General features: G+C 44.0%; 1 protein-coding gene across 16 annotated transcripts in view; it reads left to right on the plus strand.

Moving 5' to 3' along the window:
- Positions 1-22,135, plus strand: part of ADAT1 (adenosine deaminase tRNA specific 1) — a 116,963-nt gene that overhangs the window by 3,481 nt on the left and 91,347 nt on the right. For 15 of the 16 annotated variants that reach the window (XR_012518941.1, XR_012518942.1, XR_012518939.1 and 12 more), the window contains 8 exons: positions 577-767; positions 1,060-1,128; positions 2,747-2,801; positions 3,765-3,895; positions 8,385-9,003; positions 12,865-13,010; positions 13,530-13,629; positions 21,793-21,879. Coding sequence is in view for 1 of the 16 variants with exons in the window: in XM_010332590.3 (XP_010330892.2) it covers positions 577-767; positions 1,060-1,128; positions 2,747-2,801; positions 3,765-3,895; positions 8,385-9,003; positions 12,865-13,010; positions 13,530-13,629; positions 21,793-21,879 (1,398 nt within the window). In the remaining 15 variants the exon portion in view is untranslated. The remainder of the gene's footprint in view (positions 1-576; positions 768-1,059; positions 1,129-2,746; positions 2,802-3,764; positions 3,896-8,384; positions 9,004-12,864; positions 13,011-13,529; positions 13,630-21,792; positions 21,880-22,135) is intronic. The other variant, XR_012518943.1, reaches the window with a different exon arrangement.

Here is a 22,135-nt window from a genome sequence, read left to right on the forward strand (position 1 = left end):
GGTAACAAGAGCGAAACTCTGTCTCAAAAAAAAAAAAAAAAAAGCCGGGCACGGTGGCTCACGCCTGTAATCCCAGCACTTTGGGAGGCTGAGGCGGGTGGATCACGAGGTCGAGAGATCGAGACCATCCTGGTCAACATGGTGAAACCCCGTCTCTACTAAAAATACAAAAAACTAGCTGGGCATGGTGGTGCGTGCCTGTAATCCCAGCTACTCAGGAGGCTGAGGCAGGAGAATTGCCTGAACCCAGGACGCGGAGGTTGCGGTGAGCCGAGATCGTGCCATTGCACTCCAGCCTGGGTAACAAGAGTCAGATATCTAACATTAAAAAAGAAAAACTTGAAGAAATAGAATAGTTCGGGGAATTGGTAGAATTTGGGGTTCTATGATCTTTCATTAAAGATGAAAAGGGGCAGGGACACAATAGGAGAAAATGATCCATAGAGTTCCAGATAGAGAAGCAACGGTCTGACTGCAGTTGGGCTATATTTGAAAGACTTGAAGCATGGCTGTGAGGCTGTAGCATCATGCACTGATCTCCTTTCTGCACTTCTAATGATTGTGGTTTTTGATCAGGGTCTTAGCACCAGCTCAGACCATGTGGACCGCAGATGAGATTGCTCAGCTGTGCTATGAGCACTATGGGAGCAGGCTGCCCAAGAAGGGGAAGCCTGAGCCAAACCACGAATGGACATTATTGGCAGCTGTGGTGAAGATACAATTTCCACCTGACCAGGGCTGCGACACCCATGATGAGCCGGTGCAAGGTGAGACGTTTTCTCCTTGGAACGCTCCTCACTGCCGGAGATGGTAAAATTATACATTGCTGTACTGTGCAGCAACAGCTTTGAGTAGGGTGTGAACTGCAGCGTTGGGTGTGTGCTTGTCATCCACTAGGTGGCGCAGTATCTCTAATGGCGGAGACGCCGTGCGAGAGCGGCAGCCCTTGGTTGAGTGGGCCTCTGGGAATCCCCTGGAGGAGTGTGCAGGCTGATTACACCTGAGCACTGGGGAACATTTCGTTTCTCAGAACTCACACGATTTGTTTTTTCCCCACAGTGACAAAGGAAGTTGTCTCAATGGGTACAGGAACAAAATGCATAGGCCAGTCCAAAATGAGGAAGAGCGGTAAGCACGGGTGGGAGTAAGATTTAGCTTTGGAAACCAGTGCCCGTGTTTTACTCTCCTTGTCAGGGAAGCGGGGCCGTATCAGTTGAGGTGCATGGCACTGTTTCCCACTGACTGCCAGTCCAGTTGGAAAGACAGTGCTCACTTCAAGAATGGAAATCCACCATCAAAGCAGAGGCCTCTAGGAGCATGCTTTCTGAATAACTGAAAGCTAGCCAGTATTTTCATGCTCAAACCACAGATTTCTTAGGCTTAGCTGTTCCACATTAGGTGTGGAAGGCTTTGAGATTCTATAGCAGGTAGAGGATGCAGCTTGAGTGGCTGCTGAAGCCCTAGAAAGCAGTCTTTTTTTTTTGAGACCGTCTTGTTCTGTCCCCCAGGCTGGAGTGCAGATGGCTCAATCTCAGCTCACTCCAACCTTCCCTTACCAGGTTTAAGCCATTCTCCTGCCTCAGACTCCCAAGTAACTGAGATTACAGGCATCCACCATCATGCCTGGCTAATTTTTGTATTTTTGTAGAGATGGGGTTTCACCATGTTGGCCAGGCTGGTCTTGAACTCCTGACCTCAGTTAATCCCCTCGCCTAAGCCTCCCTAAGTGCTGGGATTATAGGCGTGAGCCACGGGACCCGGCCAGCAATCTTGAATTACAGGAAGCTTTGGGCCTCACCAAGAATATGAAAATTCCTTAGAGATCTGGAGTTTTTTGTTTGTTGGTTGTTTTTTTTTAAGAGACAGGGTCTCACTGGAATACAGTGGCACCGTCATAGCTCCCTGTAGCCTTGAACTCCTGGGCTCAAGTGATCCTCTCGCTTCAGCCTCCTGAGTAGCTAGACTACAGGTATGCACCACTATGCCCAGATCATTTTTTTCATTTTTATTTTGTAGAGACAGTCTCACTATGTTGCTCAGGCTGGTCTCAAACTCCTGATCTCAAGCGATCCTCCTGCCTTGGCCTCCCAAAGTGCTGGGATTACAGGCATGAACCACTGAGTGCCTGGCCAAGATCCAGGATCTTTACCTCTTCTTCTAGCTAGCAGGTTTTTCTTTGAGTTGGCTTCCACCATTCTCCTTGCCTTAACCTCCTGTATATGAGGAAGCTTTTCCAGGACCACTGTGGATTAGAATAGATGGAATTGTATCACCATGAGCACAAGTATGATACCTCTGTATAAAAGATCTGGAACCCTGTTCTCCAAATAAGATTTTTCTATAAATTAGTGATTCTTGACTGGGGGTGATTTGTACCCCAGAGGACATTTGGCAATGTCTGGAGACATTTTTAGTTGTCACAAATCGGGGAGAGGTGCTAGTGGCATCTCATGGGTAGAGGTCAGGAATACTTCTAGGTCAGGAATACTTCTAGTAAACAGTCTACAAAGTATGGGTTAGACCCCCCCACAGCAAAGAATTTTCTGGCCCAAAATGTCTACAGTGCTGGTTTGAGAAACCCTGCAATAAAGGTATTGTTATTCATGATTGTGGTACCTTCTGGCAAAACTTTCCAGGTGCTACATGACCATCCTGGGTGCTGGTAGGACTATTGTGTTCTGCTTCTAGGAACCAGAGCCTCTCCAGCTTCCGTATGTCTTCACTTGGTGTCCTATCTTTGTCACAGGAGACATCCTCAATGATAGCCATGCTGAGGTCATAGCCAGAAGGAGTTTCCAAAGGTAAAGCCACATCCCCAGAGAGTATGGTTCAGGGCTGGGATGGGAGTCCCAGAATTTATATTTCTAATTAGCTCCCAAATAGAGATTAAATCAGTCTGTAAACTACACTTTGAGTAGCAATGTGGTCTAGGCTAGTCGTTCTCTCTTTTTTTTCCTTGAGACAGGGTCTTGCTCTGTCACCTAGGCTAGAGTGCAGTTATGTGATCTCAGCTTATTGCAGCCTTGGCTTCCTGGGGCTCAAGCAAGCCTCCCATCTCAGCCTCCTGAGTAGCTGGGGTTACAGGTACACACCACCACCCCCAGCTAACTTTTTCTGTTTTTTATTTTAGACACAGGGTCTCACTATGCTACCCACACTGGTCTTGAATTCCTGGGCTCAAGGGATCCTCCTGCCTCCACCTCCTCAATTACAGGCATGAGTCATGTGCCTGGACTGGACTAGTGGTTCTCAAATTTGATATGCATCAGGAGAACCTGGAGGGCTTGTTAAAACCTGGATTGCTGAGCCCACCACAGAGATTCTGATTCAGCACATCTAGGGTTGAACCTGAGAAATTGGGTTTCTTCTTTTGTGTTTTTTTTTTTTCTAACAAAAAAATAGGGTCTCATGCTGTCACCCAAGCTGAAGTGCAGTGGCACAATCATAGCTCACTACAGTCTCAAACTCCTGGGTTCAAGCAGTCCTCCTGCCTCAGTCTCCCAAATAGCTAGGGTTACAGATAGGAGCCACTGAGGCCAGTTCAAACTGGAGGGCTAACAAATTCCCAGGTGATGCTGATGCTGCTGGTGCAGGGACCACACTTTGAGAATCACTGGTCTAGAGCATTCTCCTAATTCCCAATCCCTGCCAGTCCCATTAGTCTACAGTAACCAGTAATGCTGTCTTAGTAATCACCCAACCAGAGGCTTTCTCTTTACCACGGAGGTTGCTTGTTCATCCTAATTACATCTTGCAACTCACAGGTATCTTCTCCATCAACTCCAGTTGGCAGCCACCCTGAAAGAGGATAGTATCTTTGTCCCAGGAACTCAAAAAGGACTGTGGAAACTCAGACCAGACCTCATTTTTGTGTTTTTTTCCAGCCATACACCCTGTAAGTATATTCAAGCCTTTGGTTAATGTTACATGGACTACTTCCTTATGTTTGTGTTATCCATAGATAGGTTTTTCCTAAAAATCACTAACTACTGAAGTAGCCACAAGTAGTGACAGTGCCTTTTTATGACAGGCCAGTGTACCCAATCACTTCTAAAGGTTTCATCTAAAGAGAAGGCAGAGGCAAGGGGTGTAGAGTCCCACTCATAATCAATTCTCAGAATCAGGATTAGGAGCATAAGGCTGAAACCCCACAAATGTGAAGCCAACATGGGGCTTAGAAGTCCTATGGTAATTTATCCTGAAACTCATTTAATTTATTCAGTCATTGAACAGATACTTTCTACTATTTGTGAGGTACAATTTGACATGCTGAGTATACAGAAGTGAGTAAGACTAACACATTGCTTACCTTCGTAGAGTCTTTTAGGGAATGAAGACAGTCACAGTTAGGGTAAATTTTGCAGGGTTATAAGGGTATGTTCAGGTACTGTGGTTGCATAAGATAGGAAGACGTGGTGGGGGGGATGTGGAGTCATTTATATCTTTTGTTTTTCTTTTTTAAAAGTTGAAAAGAACTTCTACTGGCCAGGCACGGTGGCTCACGCCTGTAATACTAGCATTTTGGAAGGCCAAGGCAGGTGGATCACCTGAGATCGGGAGTTGAAGACCAGCCTGACCAACATGGAGAAAACTTGTCTCTACTAAAAATACAAAATTAGTCTAATTTAACGCCATAAGTGAGTGGTCTACAAACAGGTGCTGATCTGTGAGAACAGTCCATGAATAAACCAAGAAAGTTCAAGATTGTGTAGTGAATTTTGCATAACTAATTTCTTTCACTTTAAAGGATATGGGAGTTTTCTTTTTTTAAGTGATGGTGATTGAAATTTTTTTTTTTCTTCTCGATCTCAACTCACTGCAACCTCCACCTCCCAGGTTCTGGCTATTCTCCTGCCTTGGCCTCCCAAGTACCTGGGATTACAGGCGCACATCACCACGCCCAGCTAATTTTTTAAAAATTTTAGTAGAGACGGAGTTTCACCATATTGGCCAGGCTGGTCTCAAACGCCTGACCTCAACTGATTCACCTGCCTCAGCCTCCCAAAGTGCTGGGATTACAGTATGAGCCACTGTGCCCAGCCGGTAACTGAGATTTTTAAAGATCTTACTTAATGAAATAAGAAGTTGGCAACCCTCTGTTCATCTTAAAATCTTCTGGAAATTTTGCTGGTAATCTTTTTTTTTTTGAGACGGAGTTTCACTCTTGTTATCCAGGCTGGAGTGCAATGGTGCCATCTCGGCTCACTGCAACCTCCGCCTCCTGGTTCAAGCAATTCTCCTGCCTCAGCCTCCGGAGTAGCTGGGACTACAGGCATGCACCACCATGCCCAGCTAATTTTTGTATTTTTAGTAGAGACGAAGTTTCACAATGTTGACCGGGATGGTCTCAATCTCTTGACCTCGTGATCCACCCGCCTCAGCCTCCCAAAGTGCTGGGATTACAGGCATGAGCCACCGCGCCCAGCCGCTGGTAATCTTTTAAGACGTGATGTCTCCCGTGGTTTGTCTGCAGAGAGAAAGAACATTACCTAGAGAATGTGACTTTCTGGCTCCCTTGGCATTTACTTCCTATGGCTAATTAATAATGTGCTGGCTGGGTTAGCTACTTCAGGATCTTACTTAGGAGTTTTATTAGCATGAGTCAGGCTCTCGTGTTCAGGCATTCCGTCATGATCAAATCTCCAAGCCTGCAAAGTGGGATATGGACCCTGGTGAGTTCTCCAAAGTCACTGTGCCTTTGTGAGGCCTCTGGAAGTCAGCTAGCCAACCTCTCCAGATATATTTCCACTTCTGTATCTCTTGTGTTTCCTACTCTTGGGTTATAAAGATTTCAAATGTATTATTTATACACTTTAGAAAAGCAACACTCATTAGGTTAGTGTTTGAAGAAATCTTTCCTTTCTCAAGGGAGAGCTGTGCTTCTTACTGACCTCTGGTTTTCTTTGGTTTCCTATAAGGACAGAGGAGTTCAGAAATCTCTAAACCAGCAAAACACTGGAAATTTTGGAAACAATGGTTTTAACTAGGTGTGTAATTTACTTTAGAGTCTTTACTGTGGGGCCATGCATCATAAAATCTCCAAGAAGGGGAAATTTTGAGCAGTGTTTGCCAAATTTCAGCTATGAAATAAACCACCCACTTTTGTTTTCCAAAGCATCTTATGGAATAGCATTCCACAAAATGCACTTGTGAAACCTTGTTCATTCTAAGCCAGTGGTTCTCAACTTGGGAAGTTTCACTCCCCAAGAGACTTTTGGATACATCTGGACACATTCTTCTTTTTTATTATTATTATTTGAGATAGAGTTTTGCTCTTGTTGCCAAGCTGGAAGGCAATGGCGCAATCTCGGCTCACTGCAACCTCCACCTCCCAGGTTCAAGTGATTCTCCTGCCTCAGCCTCCCAAGTAGTTGGGATTACAGGTGTGCACCATCATGCCCGGCTAATTTTTTGCATTTTTAGTAGAAATTGGGTTTCATCATGTAGCCAGGCTTGTCATGAACTTCTGACCTCAGGTGATCCACCCACCTCAGCCTCATAAAGTGCTGGGATTACAGGTGTGAGCCACCGCGCCTGGCCACATTCTTCTTTTTCATACTGGGATTGGTAGTGCTATTGGCATCTAGTGGGTAGAGCCCAGGTATACTGCTAAATATTCTTTTTTTTTTTTTTTTTTTTTGAGATGGAGTTTCGCTCTTGTTACCCAGGCTGGAGTGCAATGGCGCGATCTCGGCTCATCACAACCTCTGCCTCCTGGGTTCAGGCAATTCTCCTGCCTCAGCCTCCTGAGTAGCTGGGATTACAGGCATGCACCACCATACCCAGCTAATTTTTTGTATTTTTAGTAGAGACAGGGTTTCATCACGTTGACCAGGATGGTCTCGATCTGTTGACCTCATGATCCACCCGCCTCGGCCTCCCAAAGTGCTGGGATTACAGGCTTGAGCCACCATGCCCGGCCACTGCTAAATATTCTATAATTTACAGGACAGTCCCCACAGCAAAGAGTGATACAGTTCAGAGTGTCATTAGTGGCCAGGCATGGTGGCTCACACCTGTAATCCCAGCACTTTGGGTTGCTAAGGCAAGCCAATCACTGGAGCTCAGGAGTACAAGACCAGCCTGGCCAACATTGTGAAACCTCATCTCTACTAAAAATACAAAAATTAGCCAAGTGTGGTGATATGCACCTGTAATCTCAGCTACTCGGGAGGCTAAGGCAGGAGAATCTCTTGGACCCAGGAGGCAGAGGTTGTAGAGAGCCAAGATCGTACCACAGCACTCCAGCCTGGGTGACAGAGCCAGACTCCATCTAAAAAAAAAATGTGGGCCGGGCTTTTTGCCTCATGCTTGTAATCCTAGCACTTTGGGAGGCCAAGGCAGGTGGATCATGAGATCAGGAGTTTAAGACTGGCCAAGATGGTGAAACCCCATCTCTACTAAAACTACAAAAATTAGCCAGGCATGGTGGCAGGCACCTGTAATCCCAGCTACTGGGGAGGCTGAGGCAGAAGAGTCACTTGAACCCAGGTGCAGAGGTTGCAGTGAACCGAGGTCATGGCACTGCCCTCCAGCCTGAGCAACAGAGTAAAACTCAGTCTCAAAAAAAAAAAAAAAAAAGTCATTAGTACAGTGGTTGAGAAACAACCCTGGTCTAAACCAGTGTTTCCAAAACTTCCTAGTGATAAAAACTACCTCAGATCTTTGTTAAAATACTCCACTTTTCATACTCTTCTTCAGAAATTCCAGCTCACTGAGTCTAGGATAGGCCTCAACAAGAGCCGCATAGAATTCTTATTAGGGAAATTTGTGCATGTGCTCTTAACTCATCTCAGGTCAGCTAGGAGAATACATTAAGGCAGTTGTTCTGAAACTTGACCTCGCATCAGAATCACCTGGAGAGCTTATTAAAAACACACTACTGGGGCCGCAGTGGCTCAGTCCTGTTGTTCTGGCACTCGAAGAGGCCAGGCTACACGTTCGAGGCCAGCCTGGGAAACACCAAAACGTCTCATCCATTAGCAACAACAACAAAATTCCATCCTGGCCAACATGGTGAAATGCTGTTTTTATTAAAAATACAAAAATTAGCTGGGTGTGGTGGCATGTGCCTGTAGTCTCAGACACTTGGGAGGCTGAGACAGGGGAATCGCTTGTACCTGGGAGGCAGAGGTTGTAGTGAGCCGAGATCACACCACTGCACTTCAGCCAGGGGGGCAGGGTGAGACTCCATCTCAAAAACAAACAAACAAACAAACAAAAAACACTGCTGGGCCCTGCCTCCAGAGTTTCTGATTGAGCAGGTCTGCTGTGGGTCCCAAGAGTTTGCATTTCTGATGAATTTTCAAGAGATCCCACTGTGGTTGGTCCAGGGACCTCACTTTGAGAACCATTTGTTTAAGGTGGTGGTTTATTCTCTGCAGGTGGGGATGCCTCCATCATTCCGATGCTTGAGTTTGAAGATCAGCCTTGCTGTCCTGTCATCAGAGATTGGGCCAATAACTCATCAGTAGAAGCCAGTAGTAACTTGGAGTCTCCTGGATATGAGAGAAAATGTGAAGACCTTGGCAGTCCTGTAACCAAAAAGGTGAGGCTTGAGCCTGGTACTGCTGCCAAGGAGGTCACAAACGGAGCAGCTCACCGTCACAGTCTTGGTAAGCAGGAAGGTGACCCAGTCTCACCAGGCATCAACAGCTGTAATCTCACTGTAGAAGAACTGGCTGCTGTCACCAGAATAGCCCCTGATAGTGCCAAAGTAATAGACGTTTATAGAACTGGAGCCAAATGTGTCCCTGGAGAAGCTGGAGACTCTGGGAAGCCTGGTGCTGCATTTCACCAGGTGGGGCTGCTCCGAGTGAAGCCTGGCCGTGGAGACAGAACTCGCTCCATGTCCTGCAGTGACAAGATGGCCCGATGGAATGTTCTCGGATGCCAGGGGGCACTTTTGATGCACTTCCTGGAAGAGCCCATCTACCTATCAGCAGTGGTCATTGGGAAGTGCCCATACAGCCAGGAAGCCATGCAGAGAGCACTGATTGGAAGGTGAGAGGGTAGGGAGGGCTCGATTGGAACAGTCATTCCAAGGGGCAGTCTGCCAGTAGGGCCTAAGAGCATTAAGAACTTCCTTACCTTTTGATCCAGCAGTTCCTCTTCCAGGAATTTATCTTAAGGAAATAACTGAAGTATTCGAACATTTAGCTTTGTATATAATAATTTTTAAAAAAATAAAAAATAAACAACTGAAATGCCCAGTAATAGGAAATTAAGTGATTTTTTTGTGTTGTTAAAAATAATATTGATGAATGGCTGGGTACGGCGGCTCACATCTGTAATCCCAGCACTTTGGGAGTTCGAGGCGGGCAGATTGCTTGAGCCCAGAAGTTCTAGACCAGCCTAGGTAAAATTGGGAAACCCCATCTCTACAAAAAATAGAAAAACTAGCCAGGTGTGGTGGCACGAACTTATAGTCCTAGCTAATAGGGAGGCTGAGATGGGAGGGTCACCTGAGCCTGGGAAGATTGAAGCTGCAGTAAGCCAAGATCGCTCCACTGCACTCCAGCCTGGGTGACAGACCCTGTCTCAAATAAAATAATAATATTGATGAATATTTAATGTGGAAATATGTTCATAGTGTTTAAAGAACAGTTTAGAAGACAAAAAGCCAATTTTGGTCTTAAAGTACATATACACATGGGAAAGATTGTAAGAGGATGAGCACCAAGATATTATTAATAATCTGAGTTGTAGTATTATGGGTGGTTTTTTCTTCTTTGTTTTTACTATATATTTAATTTTCTACAGTGTACATACATTGCCATTATATATATATGTTTTTTAACCCTAAACATTAGTTTGGGGTTTTCAGAATTTTTTTGTAGAGACAAGGTTTCACTGGGTCTCACCTAGGCTGAAGTACAGTGGTACAATCATAGTTCACTACAGCCTCCAGTTCCTGGGCTCAAGTGATCCTGCTGCCTCAACCTCTCAAATAGCTAGTATTATAGGCACAAGTCACCACACTTGGCTGATTTTTATGTTTTTGTTTTTGTAGAGACAGGTGTTGTTGGGTTACCCAGGCTGGTCTTGAACTCCTGGACTTCAGCAGTTCTCCTACCTTGGCCTGCCAAAATGTTGGGATTATAGGTGTAAGCCACCTCACCCAGCCCTAAACATTAGTTTTAATTTGTCTAAAGTTAAAAGACAAAGGGTGATCACTGAAGTATGGTCTCCCTAAAGGAGGCAGCCAAACTCAGTTAATGTTATAGTAAATGAGGGCAGGGCGAAACCATGGCCAGGGCAAGCATTGTGGGTCCATATCGGATGTGTAGGTCAAGATGTGACCCAGCAATTCCACTCCTAGGTAAACCCAAGAGAAATGAAAGCATACATTCACACAAGTAGGCCAGGTACAGTAGCTCACACCTATAATCCTAGCATCTTGGGAGGCCAAGTCAGGCAGATTGCTTGAGTCCAGGAATTCAAGACCAGCCTAAGCAACATGAGGAAACGCTGTGTCTACAAAAAATACAAAACTTAGCCACGTGTGGTGGCACACACTTGTAGTCCCAGCTGCATGGGGAGCTGATGTGGGAGGATCACCAGAGCCAAAGAAGGCTGAGGCTGCAGTGAATCGTGATTGCACCACTTTACTCCATTCTAGGCAGTAGAGTCAGGCCCTGTCTCAAAAAAAAAATTATATATATAACAAAAACCTGTACATAAATGTTCACAGCAGCATTATTTTGTGTAGTCAAAAAGTGAGACAAATATGCATCAGGGGATGAATGGATAAATCAAATGTGATATATCCATACAATGGAGTATAATTCAGCCATAAAAAGAACTAAGTACTGATAAATGCTACAACGTGGATGAACTTGAAAATATCATGCCTAGTGAGAGAAATTGCATATTGCAGTTATATTTATGTGAAACATCTAGAACAGGCAAATCCATAAAGGCAGATAATAGTTTAGTGGTTACCAGGGGCTAAATGCTGTGCTTCACACCTGTAGTGCCAGCACTATGGGATGCTGGAGTGGAAGGATTGCTTCAGCCCAGGAGTTCAAGACAAGCCTGAGCAATATGGCAACCCCATCTCTGCAAAAAAATTAAAAATTAGGCCAGGTGCAGTGGCTCTTGTTTGTAATCCCAGCACTGGGCTGAGGTGGATGGATCTCAAGGTCAGGAGTTCAAGACCCGACTGGCCAACACAGTGAAACCCCATCTCTACTAAAAATACAAAAATTGGCCGGGCACGGTGGCTCATGCCTGTAATCCCAGCACTTTGGGAGGCCGAGGCGGGTGGATCACAAGGTCAAGAGATCGAAACCATCCTGGTCAACATGGTGAAACCCCGTCTCTACTAAAAATTCAAAAACTAGCTGGGCATGGTGGCGCGTGCCTGTAATCCCAGCTACTCAGGAGGCTGAGGCAGGAGAATTGCCTGAACCCAGGAGGCAGGGCTTGCGGTGAGCCGAGATCGCACCATTGCACTCCAGCCTGGGTAACGAGAGCGAAAACTCCGTCTCAAAAAAAAAAAAAAAAAAATGCAAAAATTAGCCAGGCGTGGTGGCGTGCGCCTATAATCCTAGTTACTTGGGAGGCTAAGGCAGTTGAATCACTTGAACCCAAGAGGCAGAGGTTGCAGTGAGCTGAGATCATGCCATTGTACTCCAACCTGGCGACAACTAGAGTCTGTCTCAAAAAAAAAAAAGAATTAAAAAATTAGGCATGCCTATAGTCTCAGCTACTTGGGAGGCGGAGGTGGGAGGATCACTTGAGACCTGGGGGAAGAGGTTGCTGTGAGCCGAGATCATGCAGCTGTACTCCAGCCTGAGCAACAGTGACCCTGTTTCAAAAAGAAAAAAAAAAATTCAGTGATAACCAGGGAATAGAGAGTGAATGCCAGTAGGTACAAGATTTCTTTTTGGAGTGATGAAAATTCCTGAAATTACATTACCATGATAGTTGTGCAGTTCTATGAATATATTAAAAACAATTGAATTATCCACTTTAAATGGATAAAGTTTATGGTATGTGAACTATATCCCTGTAAAGATGGTTTGTTTTTTTTTTTGAGATGGAGTTTCACTCTTGTTACCCAGGCTAGAGTGCAATGGCGTGATCTCGGCTCACCGCAACCTCCGCCTCCTGGGTTCAGGCAATTCTCCTGCCTCAGCCTCCTGAGTAGCTGGGATTACAGGCACGTGCCACCATGCCCAGCTAATTTTTTGTATTTTTAGTAGAGACGGGGTTTCACCATGTTGACCAGAATGGTCTCGATTTCTGGACCTCGTGACCCACCCACCTCGGCCTCCCAAAGTGCTGGGATTACAGGCTTGAGCCACCGCGCCTGGCCTAAAGATGGTTTTTTAAAAAAGAAAAAGTCAACACTAGGCACTGTACCCAGGATGTTTTCTGTTTTTCCTGTTCTGGTACTTGCAGTTGCTATCTGCTTCACTCTAGACTAGCATCATATTAGCATCTAGTTTGTTCAAAGACACAAGAGAAAATATGAAGCTTTTATATTATCGGATAATTTTGGGTTTTGGTGTGTTTCAAGGATTCCCCAGGAAGCAGGTGCTAACACTTTAATGTTTATGCTTAAACTTTTCAAGTTTCTCAAAGCCTGTATCAGGAATGGAGTTTGGTGTTACATTCCTGAAGGGTGTTGACTTGATTCTCAGTTATCCCTTCAGAGTGAGAGAGAAGGATCTTCTTCCAGCCATGAGGTTCTTACAGTCTTGATTATATTTGGGAACACTGACTTGTCCCCTGCCCCAATAAATAAACAAATCTCCACACCTGGTAAGGCTCAGGGGTGATGATGTGAGCCACAATCCTAGATACTGTTTTCTCTAGGCATGCACCTAAACTGAATGAATTTTCCCTTACATTTAGGTGTCAGAATTTATCGGCTTTACCAAAAGGTTTTGGAGTTCAAGAACTAAAAATACTGCAGTCAGATTTACTATTTGAACAGAGCCGCTGTGCAGTACAGGCAAAATGGGCTGACAGCCCAGGTCGACTTGTTCCTTGTGGGGCAGGTAAGAGACCCAGGTTAGACCTGTCCTGGAGTAACTGCTCCCCTAACCTAGAGTGGCCTCAGAGGGTCTGCATCCTCCCAGCGTAGGAAGGCAGTTCACTGCTCTAGAGGTCAGTAGTATGGGCTTTGGAGACACCTATACTGGATCAGGTTTATGCTCTTGTGACCCCTGGCAAGTTACTTACCCTCCCTTGGCTTCAGTTTCTTAGTCTTCAGATTAGAAGAATATTATTTATCAGGGTTATTAGGAAGATTCAATGAGAAATTATTTTTAATCCATTTACTTGTCTCCAGCAAATAATCAGTGCTCAGTGATTGTTAGCTATCATACTAATAATGAATTATGGACCACTTAGACTATAGCATCCTGGCGGCCAAGCACCAAAGTAGTAGTCATTGTCTCTGATATCATATTGAGTTCTCATGGGTCTGTAGAGTCAGAGAAATATTTTTATTAAAATACTTCTGACATTTACAGGAAATTGAACAGTTTTAACCCTAGAATCTTATCTTTTCATAGCCATCAGCTGGAGTGCAGTTCCTGAGCAGCCATTGGATGTTACTGCCGGTGGCTTTCCACAGGGAACAACAAAGAAAACAGTCGGAAGCCTTCAGGCAAGGTACAGCGTATTGGGGCAGGAGGAGATGGTAGCTGTGAACTCATACTTTACCGCTGTCTAATTCTAGAACATTTTGATTACCCTAAAAAGAACAGCCATACCCATTAGCAGTCACTACCTATCCCTCCCTCTACTCAACCCCTGGAAACCTCTGATTTACTTAATTTACTTCTTGTCTCCATGGATTCGCTATTCTGGACATTTTGTATCGTTGGAATCATACAGTATATGACCTTTTGTATCTGGCTTCTTTGACTTAGCATAGTGTTTTGGAGGTGCATCCATGAGGTAGCCTGTATCAGTGTTTCATTTCTGTTTATGACTTGAATAATATTCCATTGTGTGGATATGCCACATTTTGTTTGTCCATTCATTCATGGATGGACATTTGGGTTGTTGCAGTCTTTGGCTATCATGAATAGTGCTGCTATGCAGAACTATGAATATTTCATGTACTATTTTTTGCGTGGCCATATGTATATTCTTGGATATATCTAAGAGTGATATTACTGGTTCCATATGATAATTGTTTTCCGTAGCAGCTGTACCATTTTGCATTTTACCAGCAATGTATGAGAGTTCCAATTACCCTGCATCCTTTACAACACTTGTTACTGTCTTTTTTATTGTAGTCATTTTAGGGGGTATGAATTGGTATCTCTTTTTTTTTTTTTTTTTTTTGAGACTGAGTTTTGCTCTTGTTACCCAGGCTGGAGTGCAATGGCGCAATCTCGGCTCACCACAACCTCTACCTTCTGGGTTCAAGAAGCATTTCTCCCACCTCAGCCTCCTGAGTAGCTGGGACTCCAGGCACGCGCCACCATGCCCAGCTAATTTTTGTATTTTTAGTAGAGACGGGGTTTCACCATGTTGACCAGGATGGTCTTGATCTCTTGACCTTGTGATCCACCTGCCTCAGCCCCCCAAAGTGCTGGGATTATAGGCATGAGCCACTGCACCTGGCCAGTCTTTTTTTTTTGAGATGGAGTCTTACTCTATCACCCAGGCTGGAGTGCAGTGGTACTGTTTCAGCTCACTGCAACGTTTGTCTGCTAGGTTCAAGGGATTCTCTTGCCTCGGCCTCCCTAGTAGCTGGGATTACAGGCATGCAGCATCACACCCGGCTAATTCTTGTATTTTTGGTAGAGACCGGGTGTTGGCCAGGCTTATCTCAAACTCCTGGCCTCAAGTGATCCACCTGCCTCAGCCTTTCAAAATGCTGAGATTACAGGCATGAGTCACCTCACCCTGCCTCATTATAGTCTTGATTTGCATTTCCCTAATTACAAACGATGTTGAGCATCTTTTTATGTACTTAACTATCCATCTGTCTCTCTACTTTGGGGAAATAACTGTTGGGATTCCTTGCCCGTTTTGTTATTTGGTTTATTTGCCTTTTTATTGAGGAGTTGCAAGATTCCTTTATGTATTCTGGATATTCTTCTTTTATCATGTATATGATTTGCAGATATTTTTTCTGGTTCTCTTGGTTATCTTTTCACTTTTTGATAATGTCCTTTAAAGCACAAAAGTTTTCAATTTTGATAAAGTCAAATTAATGTATTTTATTTGGTTCATTGTGCTTTTGGTGGCATACCTAAGAAACCATTGACTAATACAAGGTCACATAGAGTTACTCCATATTTTCTTCTAATAGTTTTTTAGTTTTAGCTCTTATGTTTAGGACTTTGATCCATTTTTGAGTTAAATTTTCTTTGTGGTATGAGGAAGGACTCCACCTTCATTCTTTTGCATGTGGATATTCAGTTGTCCCAGCACCATATTTTGGAAAGACTATTGTTACCCCTGCAGAAATTGTTTATAAATAATGCATAACACTTTCTTGGGCTTCATCCCTAGCAATTCTGGATTAGTACGTCAGGGTTGGAACCCAAGAATCATTTGTGAAGCTCCACAGTGACTAGACTGGCAAAAAGGGTCCCTGAAAACAGGACTTTGCCTCCTTAGATTAGCTTTTGCCAAAGTGCAGGCTTTGTGGGCTGCTGGACATGAGACTCAGATTTTATCCCTGGAGGATCATGCACTCTATGGATGTGTCTCTTTTTGTTGTTGTTTTTATTTTTTTATTTTTTATTTTTTGGAGACAGGTTCTCACTATATTGCCCAGGCTGATCTCAAACTCCTGAGCTCAAACAATTCTCCTGCCTCAACCTCCCAAAGTGCTGGGATTACTGCTGTGAGCCACTGTGCCTGGCCTGTGTCTCTTTCTATATGCTTGGCCAATCTTGTCCTCCCTGTCTTCTCTCTATCCCCTGCAATGAGCTAGAGGTGGTTTGGAATAGCCTAAGATAGGAAGGGCCTCGGGGGAGTGGCCTCTCCACAAAGGCATTTCCTCTGGGTTCAGCTTCCACCAGTGTGACTGGTGTAGAATGTAGAATTCCCACAATGTATAGATTTTTTTCTTTTTTACTCTTAAGTTGCTTTTCCATTTCTTTATCATGCCCTTACAAAAGTTGTATCTGTAATTATTTTCGCAGATTCACTTGGTGTATTAGTCCCTTTTCACACTGCTACAAAGAACTACCTGAGACTGTAATTTATAAAGAAAAGAGGTTTAATTGACACACAGGCTGTACAGGAGTTATGGCTGGGGAGGCCTCAGGAAGCATAATCATGGTGGAAAGGCAAATGGGAAGCAGGCACATCTTCACATGGCAGCAGGAGAGAGAGAAAGCATAAGGGGAAGTGCTACACATGTTGAAACAACCAGATCTCATGAAAACTCATTCACTATCATATGAGAACAGCAAGGGAGAAATCCGCCCCCATGATCCCATCACCTTCCACTAGGTACCTCCCCCAACAATGGGAATTATAATTCGACCTGAGATTTGGGTGGGGACACAGAGCCAAACCATATCACTTGGTTTGGTTTGTGGGTTTTTGGTTTTTTGGTTTTTTTGTTTTTTTGTTTTTTTTGACATGCTTATTTGCCTGCCTCAAAACAAATAATCATGACAAGACCCAACTTACATACATCCTTTTTAGGCTTTTTTTAAAAAGGTTTTCTTCTTCACAGCCACTGCCTACCAGGGTTCAAATGGCCTAGACAGAAGACGCTGCCAGTCTCTTGGCAACCTAGATGCTTGCATTGAATAATATTTATAAAACTGTTGGGAGTAGAGACTTTTGAATCAGTTTTTTCGCCAAGGGGCTTCCTGATTTGAGGCCACCTTTTACATTTCTCAAGAGACCAACTCTAAGCCATAGATGAGGATGTGTGAATAGAGCAGCTGAGGGACAGAGACCACATGTTTCCTGCTGAGCTCTGTCTCTGTTGTCAGTTACAGCCTTGCAGCTCCTCACAGGGGCCCCACCCACTGACTGTGGTTTCCATCTGCTGCTTTGCTGAGAAATGAGATGCTCTTTGCTGAGTGTATACCTACTTTTGCCTGAAAAGCCCAGCTCAACGACCACTGCTTTCTGGCTCAAAATTATCACCTCTCCGAATTTCTGTCGTGGTTTTGTTGAGCTTGTCCCAATGTTTCACCAGGAAGAACCTAATATCTAAGAATGTAATTCTCTCTGCCAAAAGGAACCATGACTCTGTTAGGTCACATCCCCCTGCCATATCTTTCAAGAGTGTCTTGGCTGTTCTTGGACCTTTAAAGATCAGTTTGAAGATAATTGGTGACAATGATTTGGAACTGTGCGCCACCCAAATCTCATTTCCAATTGTAATCCCCAGTGTTGGAGGAGGGGTGTCTTGAGAGGTGACTGGATCATGGGGTTGGAGTTCTCAAGAATGATTTAGCACCATCCCCTCTTGTACTGTATAGTGAGTGAGTTCATACAAGATCTGGTTGTTTAAAAGTTTGTATCATCTCCCCACTCACCCTCTTCCTCCTGCTCTGGCTACATAAGACATGCTTGCTTCTCTTTCACCTTCCACCATGATTGTAAGTTTCCTGAGGCCTCCCCAGAAGCCAGTATGCCTCCTGTACAAACTATAGAACTGTGAGCCCATTAAACTCCTTTTTTAAAAAAACTAGTCTCAAGTATTAAATATTTCTTTATAGCAGTGTGAGAACACACTAGTACAATTGGCATCTTTCAATATTCTCTTCCAAACCAGGAATATGGTATATCTCTCTATAATAGTGGTGCCAAATTGGCAATTATGCCCCCGACTTATAACTAGTAGTTTTGAGTGTTCACTTATTGAGGTCTTCTTACATATATTTCAATAAGTTTTATAGCTTTCTTTATATAAATCTTTCACATCTTAAATTAGATTTATTCCTTCAATGTATATTAGTTGTCTGTTTCTATATAACAAATTACCACCAAAATAACAGCTTAAAACAACAGCAAACATTTTTTATTTCACACAGTTTATGTGGGTCTGGAATTTAGGAGGAGCTTAGCTAGGTAATTCTGGCCCAGCAGTTTATGAGGTTGCAGTCCATTATGGCAGCCAGAACTGCAGTCATCTGAAGACTTAACTGGGGTTGAAGGATCTAGTTCCAAAATGGTTCCCTTGCATGGCTGACAGGTCAGTGTCAGCTGTTGGCAGGAGGTTTCAGTTCCTTATAGTAAGGGCCTCTCCCCAAAGCTACCAGAGTATTCAGCTTCACGACATGGTGGCTGGCTTTTCCCAGAACAGGCAATCCAAGTGAACAAAGCAGAAGCCACAGTGCCTTTTATGACCTAGCCTTAGAAGCCACAGTCTGTCTGTAATATCTTAATGGTTATTCAGATCGGCCCTTCAGTATGGGAGGGGATTGCACAGGGCCATGAATTAAGTTGTTGCAATTAAGCTTTTGTTCCTCTTTGTGGCAGTTATTGTTGGTTGCTAGATAAAAACAGTAATCTTACCATTATCATTACAATAATAATTCTACTCCTGTAATCCCAGCACTTTGGGAGGCTGAGGTGGAGGATTGCTTGAAGCCAGGAGTTCCAGACCAGGCTGGGCAACCAAATGAGATCCCGTCTCTAAAAAACAAACAACAGCAACAACCACAACAAGAAAAACCTAAGAGAATAATAATTCTACCAATTTATCTGGGAATTCTTTGGGGAGTTTTTAAATATAGATCATCATACACAAATACAGCTTTGAACAATGTGGCTGTTAGTGGTGCCAACCCCCCTTGCAGTCAAAAATCTGCATATAACTTTTGGCTCTCTAAAAACATAACTACTAATAGCCTATTATTGACCAGAAGCCTTGACATCAACAGTCAATTAACACATATAACACACATTATATAGGTTGAATAATATATATAACATATATAATGTGTTAATTGACTGTTGATGTGTTCTTACAATAAAGTAAACTAAAGAAAATGTTATTAAGAAAATCATAAGGAGGCTGGGCACGGTGGCTCAAGCCTGTAATCCCAGCACCTTGGGAGGCCGAGGCGGGTGAATCACAAGGTCAAGAGATCGAGACTATCCTGGTCAACATGGTGAAACGCCGTCTCTACTAAAATACAACAAATTAGCTGGGCATGGTGGCGCGTGCCTGTAATCCCAGCTACTCAGGAGGCTGAGGCAGGAGAATTGCCTGAACCCAGGAGGCGGAGGTTGTGGTGAGCCAAGATCGCACCATTGCACTCCAGCCTGGGTAACAAGAGCGAAACTCCGTCTCAAAAAAAAAAAAAAAGAAAATCATAAGGAATAGGCCAGGCATGGTGGGTCTCCTCTGTAATCCCAGCACTTCGCGAGGCTCAGCTGGGCAGATTACCTGAGATCAGGAGTTCAGGACCAGCCTGATGAACATGGCAAAACCTGTCTATACTAAAAACATAAAAATTAGCCAGGCATGGTGGTGCATGCCTGTAATCCTGGCTACTTGGGAGGCCAAGGCAAGAGAACTGCTTGAATCTGGGAGATAGAGGTTGCAGTGAGCCAAGATCACGCCATTGCACTCCAGCCTGGGCCACAGAGTGAGAGTCTGTCTCAAAAAAAAAAAAAAAAAAAAAAAAGAGGAAAGAAAGAAAATCATAAGGAACAGAAAATATATAACTATATTTATTAATTATCCTCATCATCTTCATGTTGAGTAAGCTAAGGAAGAGAAAGAAGAGGGTTTGGTCTTGCTATTTCAGGACTTGCAGAGGCAGAAGAAAATCTATGTGTAAGTGGCCCCACACAGTTCAAACCTGTAGGGTTTCTGCAGTGTTTCTTTCCAATCTTTCATTCCTTTTTTTTTTTTTTTTTTTTTTTTTTTTGAGAGAGGGTTTCGCTCTTGTTACCCAGGCTGGAGTGCAATGGCACGATCTTGGCTCACCGCAACCTCCGCCTCCTGGGTTCAGGCAATTCTCCTGCCTCAGCCTCCTGAGTAGCTGGGATTACAGGCACACGCCACCATGCCCAGCTAGTTTTTTGTATTTTTAGTAGAGACGGGGTTTCACCACGTTGACCAGGATGGTCTCGATCTCTCGACCTCGTGATCCACCCGCCTCGGCCTCCCAAAGTGCTGGGATTACAGGCTTGAGCCACCGCACCCGGCCCTTTCATTCCTTTTATTTATTTCTCTTGTATTACCGTATTGACTAGAACTGACAATATCAAAATCATCTGCAAAGGATGACTTGATTTTTGTTTTTCATTTCTTTCTGTCCTTTTTGCCAGAACCTTCTGCATAATGTTGAATAAAAGCAGTGATAGCAAGTACCCTTGTCCTATTCCTGATTTTAAGGACATATATTTGCTATAGGTTTTTATAGTTGCCCTTTATAAATTTAAGTACTCTTTCTGAGTCTTAGTTTGCCAAAAGATTTTTAATAACTCAGAGGATGTTGAATTTTACCAAATGTTTTCTTTGCATATATTTTCCCCATAATTGTGTGTGTGTGTGTGTGTGTGTGTGTGCATGTATTTTTTTTTTTTTTTTTTTTTGAGACAGAGTCTCACTCTGTCACCCAGGCTGATGGGCACTGGCACAGTTTCGGCTCACTGCAACCTCTGCCTCCCGGGTTCAAGTGATTGTCGTGCTTCAGTCTCCTGAGTAGCTGTCATTACAGGCATGCACCACCATTCCTGGCTAATTTTTGTATTTTTGGTAGAGACAGGGTTTCACCATATTAGACAGGCTAATCTCAAACTCCTTACCTTAGGTGATCTGCTCACCTCAGCCTCCCAAAGTGCTGGGATTACAAGCATGAGCCACCGTGTCTGGCCATCCATAATTATATTCTTTTTCTTTAATTTGTTCATAAGAGTTCCATTAATTTTTGCTTTGTTTCCGTGCTAAAGTAGCCTCATCTTCTTGAGTGCCAGCAGCCACTCCAGCTAAGACCTTGGGAGAACAGTGTTTGAGGGCTCAGCATTCCTCTTTAAGCAGTAATTCCTAAAGTAGGCTAGGTTCCAGCGAGGTAAGGGAGATTTTGTGTGAACTATACAATTCCCTATTTCACATATACCAGTCATGGTCACTGTGTCCAAGCTGAGGGTACAATCTGCTAGGATAATGCAGAGTGTGGTATGTAAAAGTGAGACTGCACGTTGTTGGTATACACAGCATTTCCCAATTTCTAGATGCAGCTCATGACTTGTGTACATGAGGGAAAAGAAGGCAACACATACAACCAAGGCCACGTCTGGCATGGATGAGCAGAAACCACGAAGGCCTGGGCAGGCTCATAAAGATTCAACACTCACTTCCTTAAGTATTCCAAACCATGCCCTCCACCTTTGTTGTTTAGGAGCAAACGCTTGGCCTCAAAGGCCTAGGATGCCCATGGCAGGAGTCCGGGGATTCTGCCTCAGGTGGCTCATCCAAGTGGATTTTATAATAGCAGTTCACACAGGGAGCAGCACTCAGGTCTCTGAAACAAAGCTTTCCATTTCTTGTAAACCCATAGGGACCAGCTCCCTTGAAAGGAGGTAGCCAGAAGTGTCTTATAGATATCCTAGGGCAAAATTTAGTAATTGCACTTCAGGGTACCTGTTTGGGCTTGTCACTTTAATGCTTCCACTGCTGATGACATTTGTTAAGGTTAGACTCATTTTTGTACCTCAACCCAATCAGACAGCCAGGTCTAGATTTTCTCTCTACCAAGTACCAGTGAAAATGAGGGGCTCTGGAACCTTGAAACCTAAACACCATGTGAAGCCTGGCATCTTCAATAGGTGCTTGGAACAAACTAAATGCTTAATAAATCACCTTTGCCTTCTTTTTCCAAACAGATCCCAAATCAGCAAAGTGGAACTCTTTAGATCATTCCGGAAGCTGCTAAACAGAATTGCGAGGGACAAGTGGCCAGACTCCCTCAGGTGATGCTATTGATCTATGCTTTTTCATATTTAGGAAGACTTTTGTTTCGATTCTGGCTTAGGAATCAAAGCTTTGGCAGGAGTGGTGGTTCAGCAAGCCAGTGGTCACTTATTGTTGACCACATGTTCTTCTTTCCCCGTGGCCCTGTTTGCAGATACATGCATGATTTGAGATGCAGAGGATGGGTAGTTGGGTGGTAGAGAGTTATAAAAAACTAAGGATAGAATTGGGGCTTGGCCATTCCCGGCCCTCCTT

This window comes from Saimiri boliviensis, chromosome 1 (assembly GCF_048565385.1).
Source record: "Saimiri boliviensis isolate mSaiBol1 chromosome 1, mSaiBol1.pri, whole genome shotgun sequence".
NCBI classification, from domain to species: domain Eukaryota; kingdom Metazoa; phylum Chordata; class Mammalia; order Primates; family Cebidae; genus Saimiri; species Saimiri boliviensis.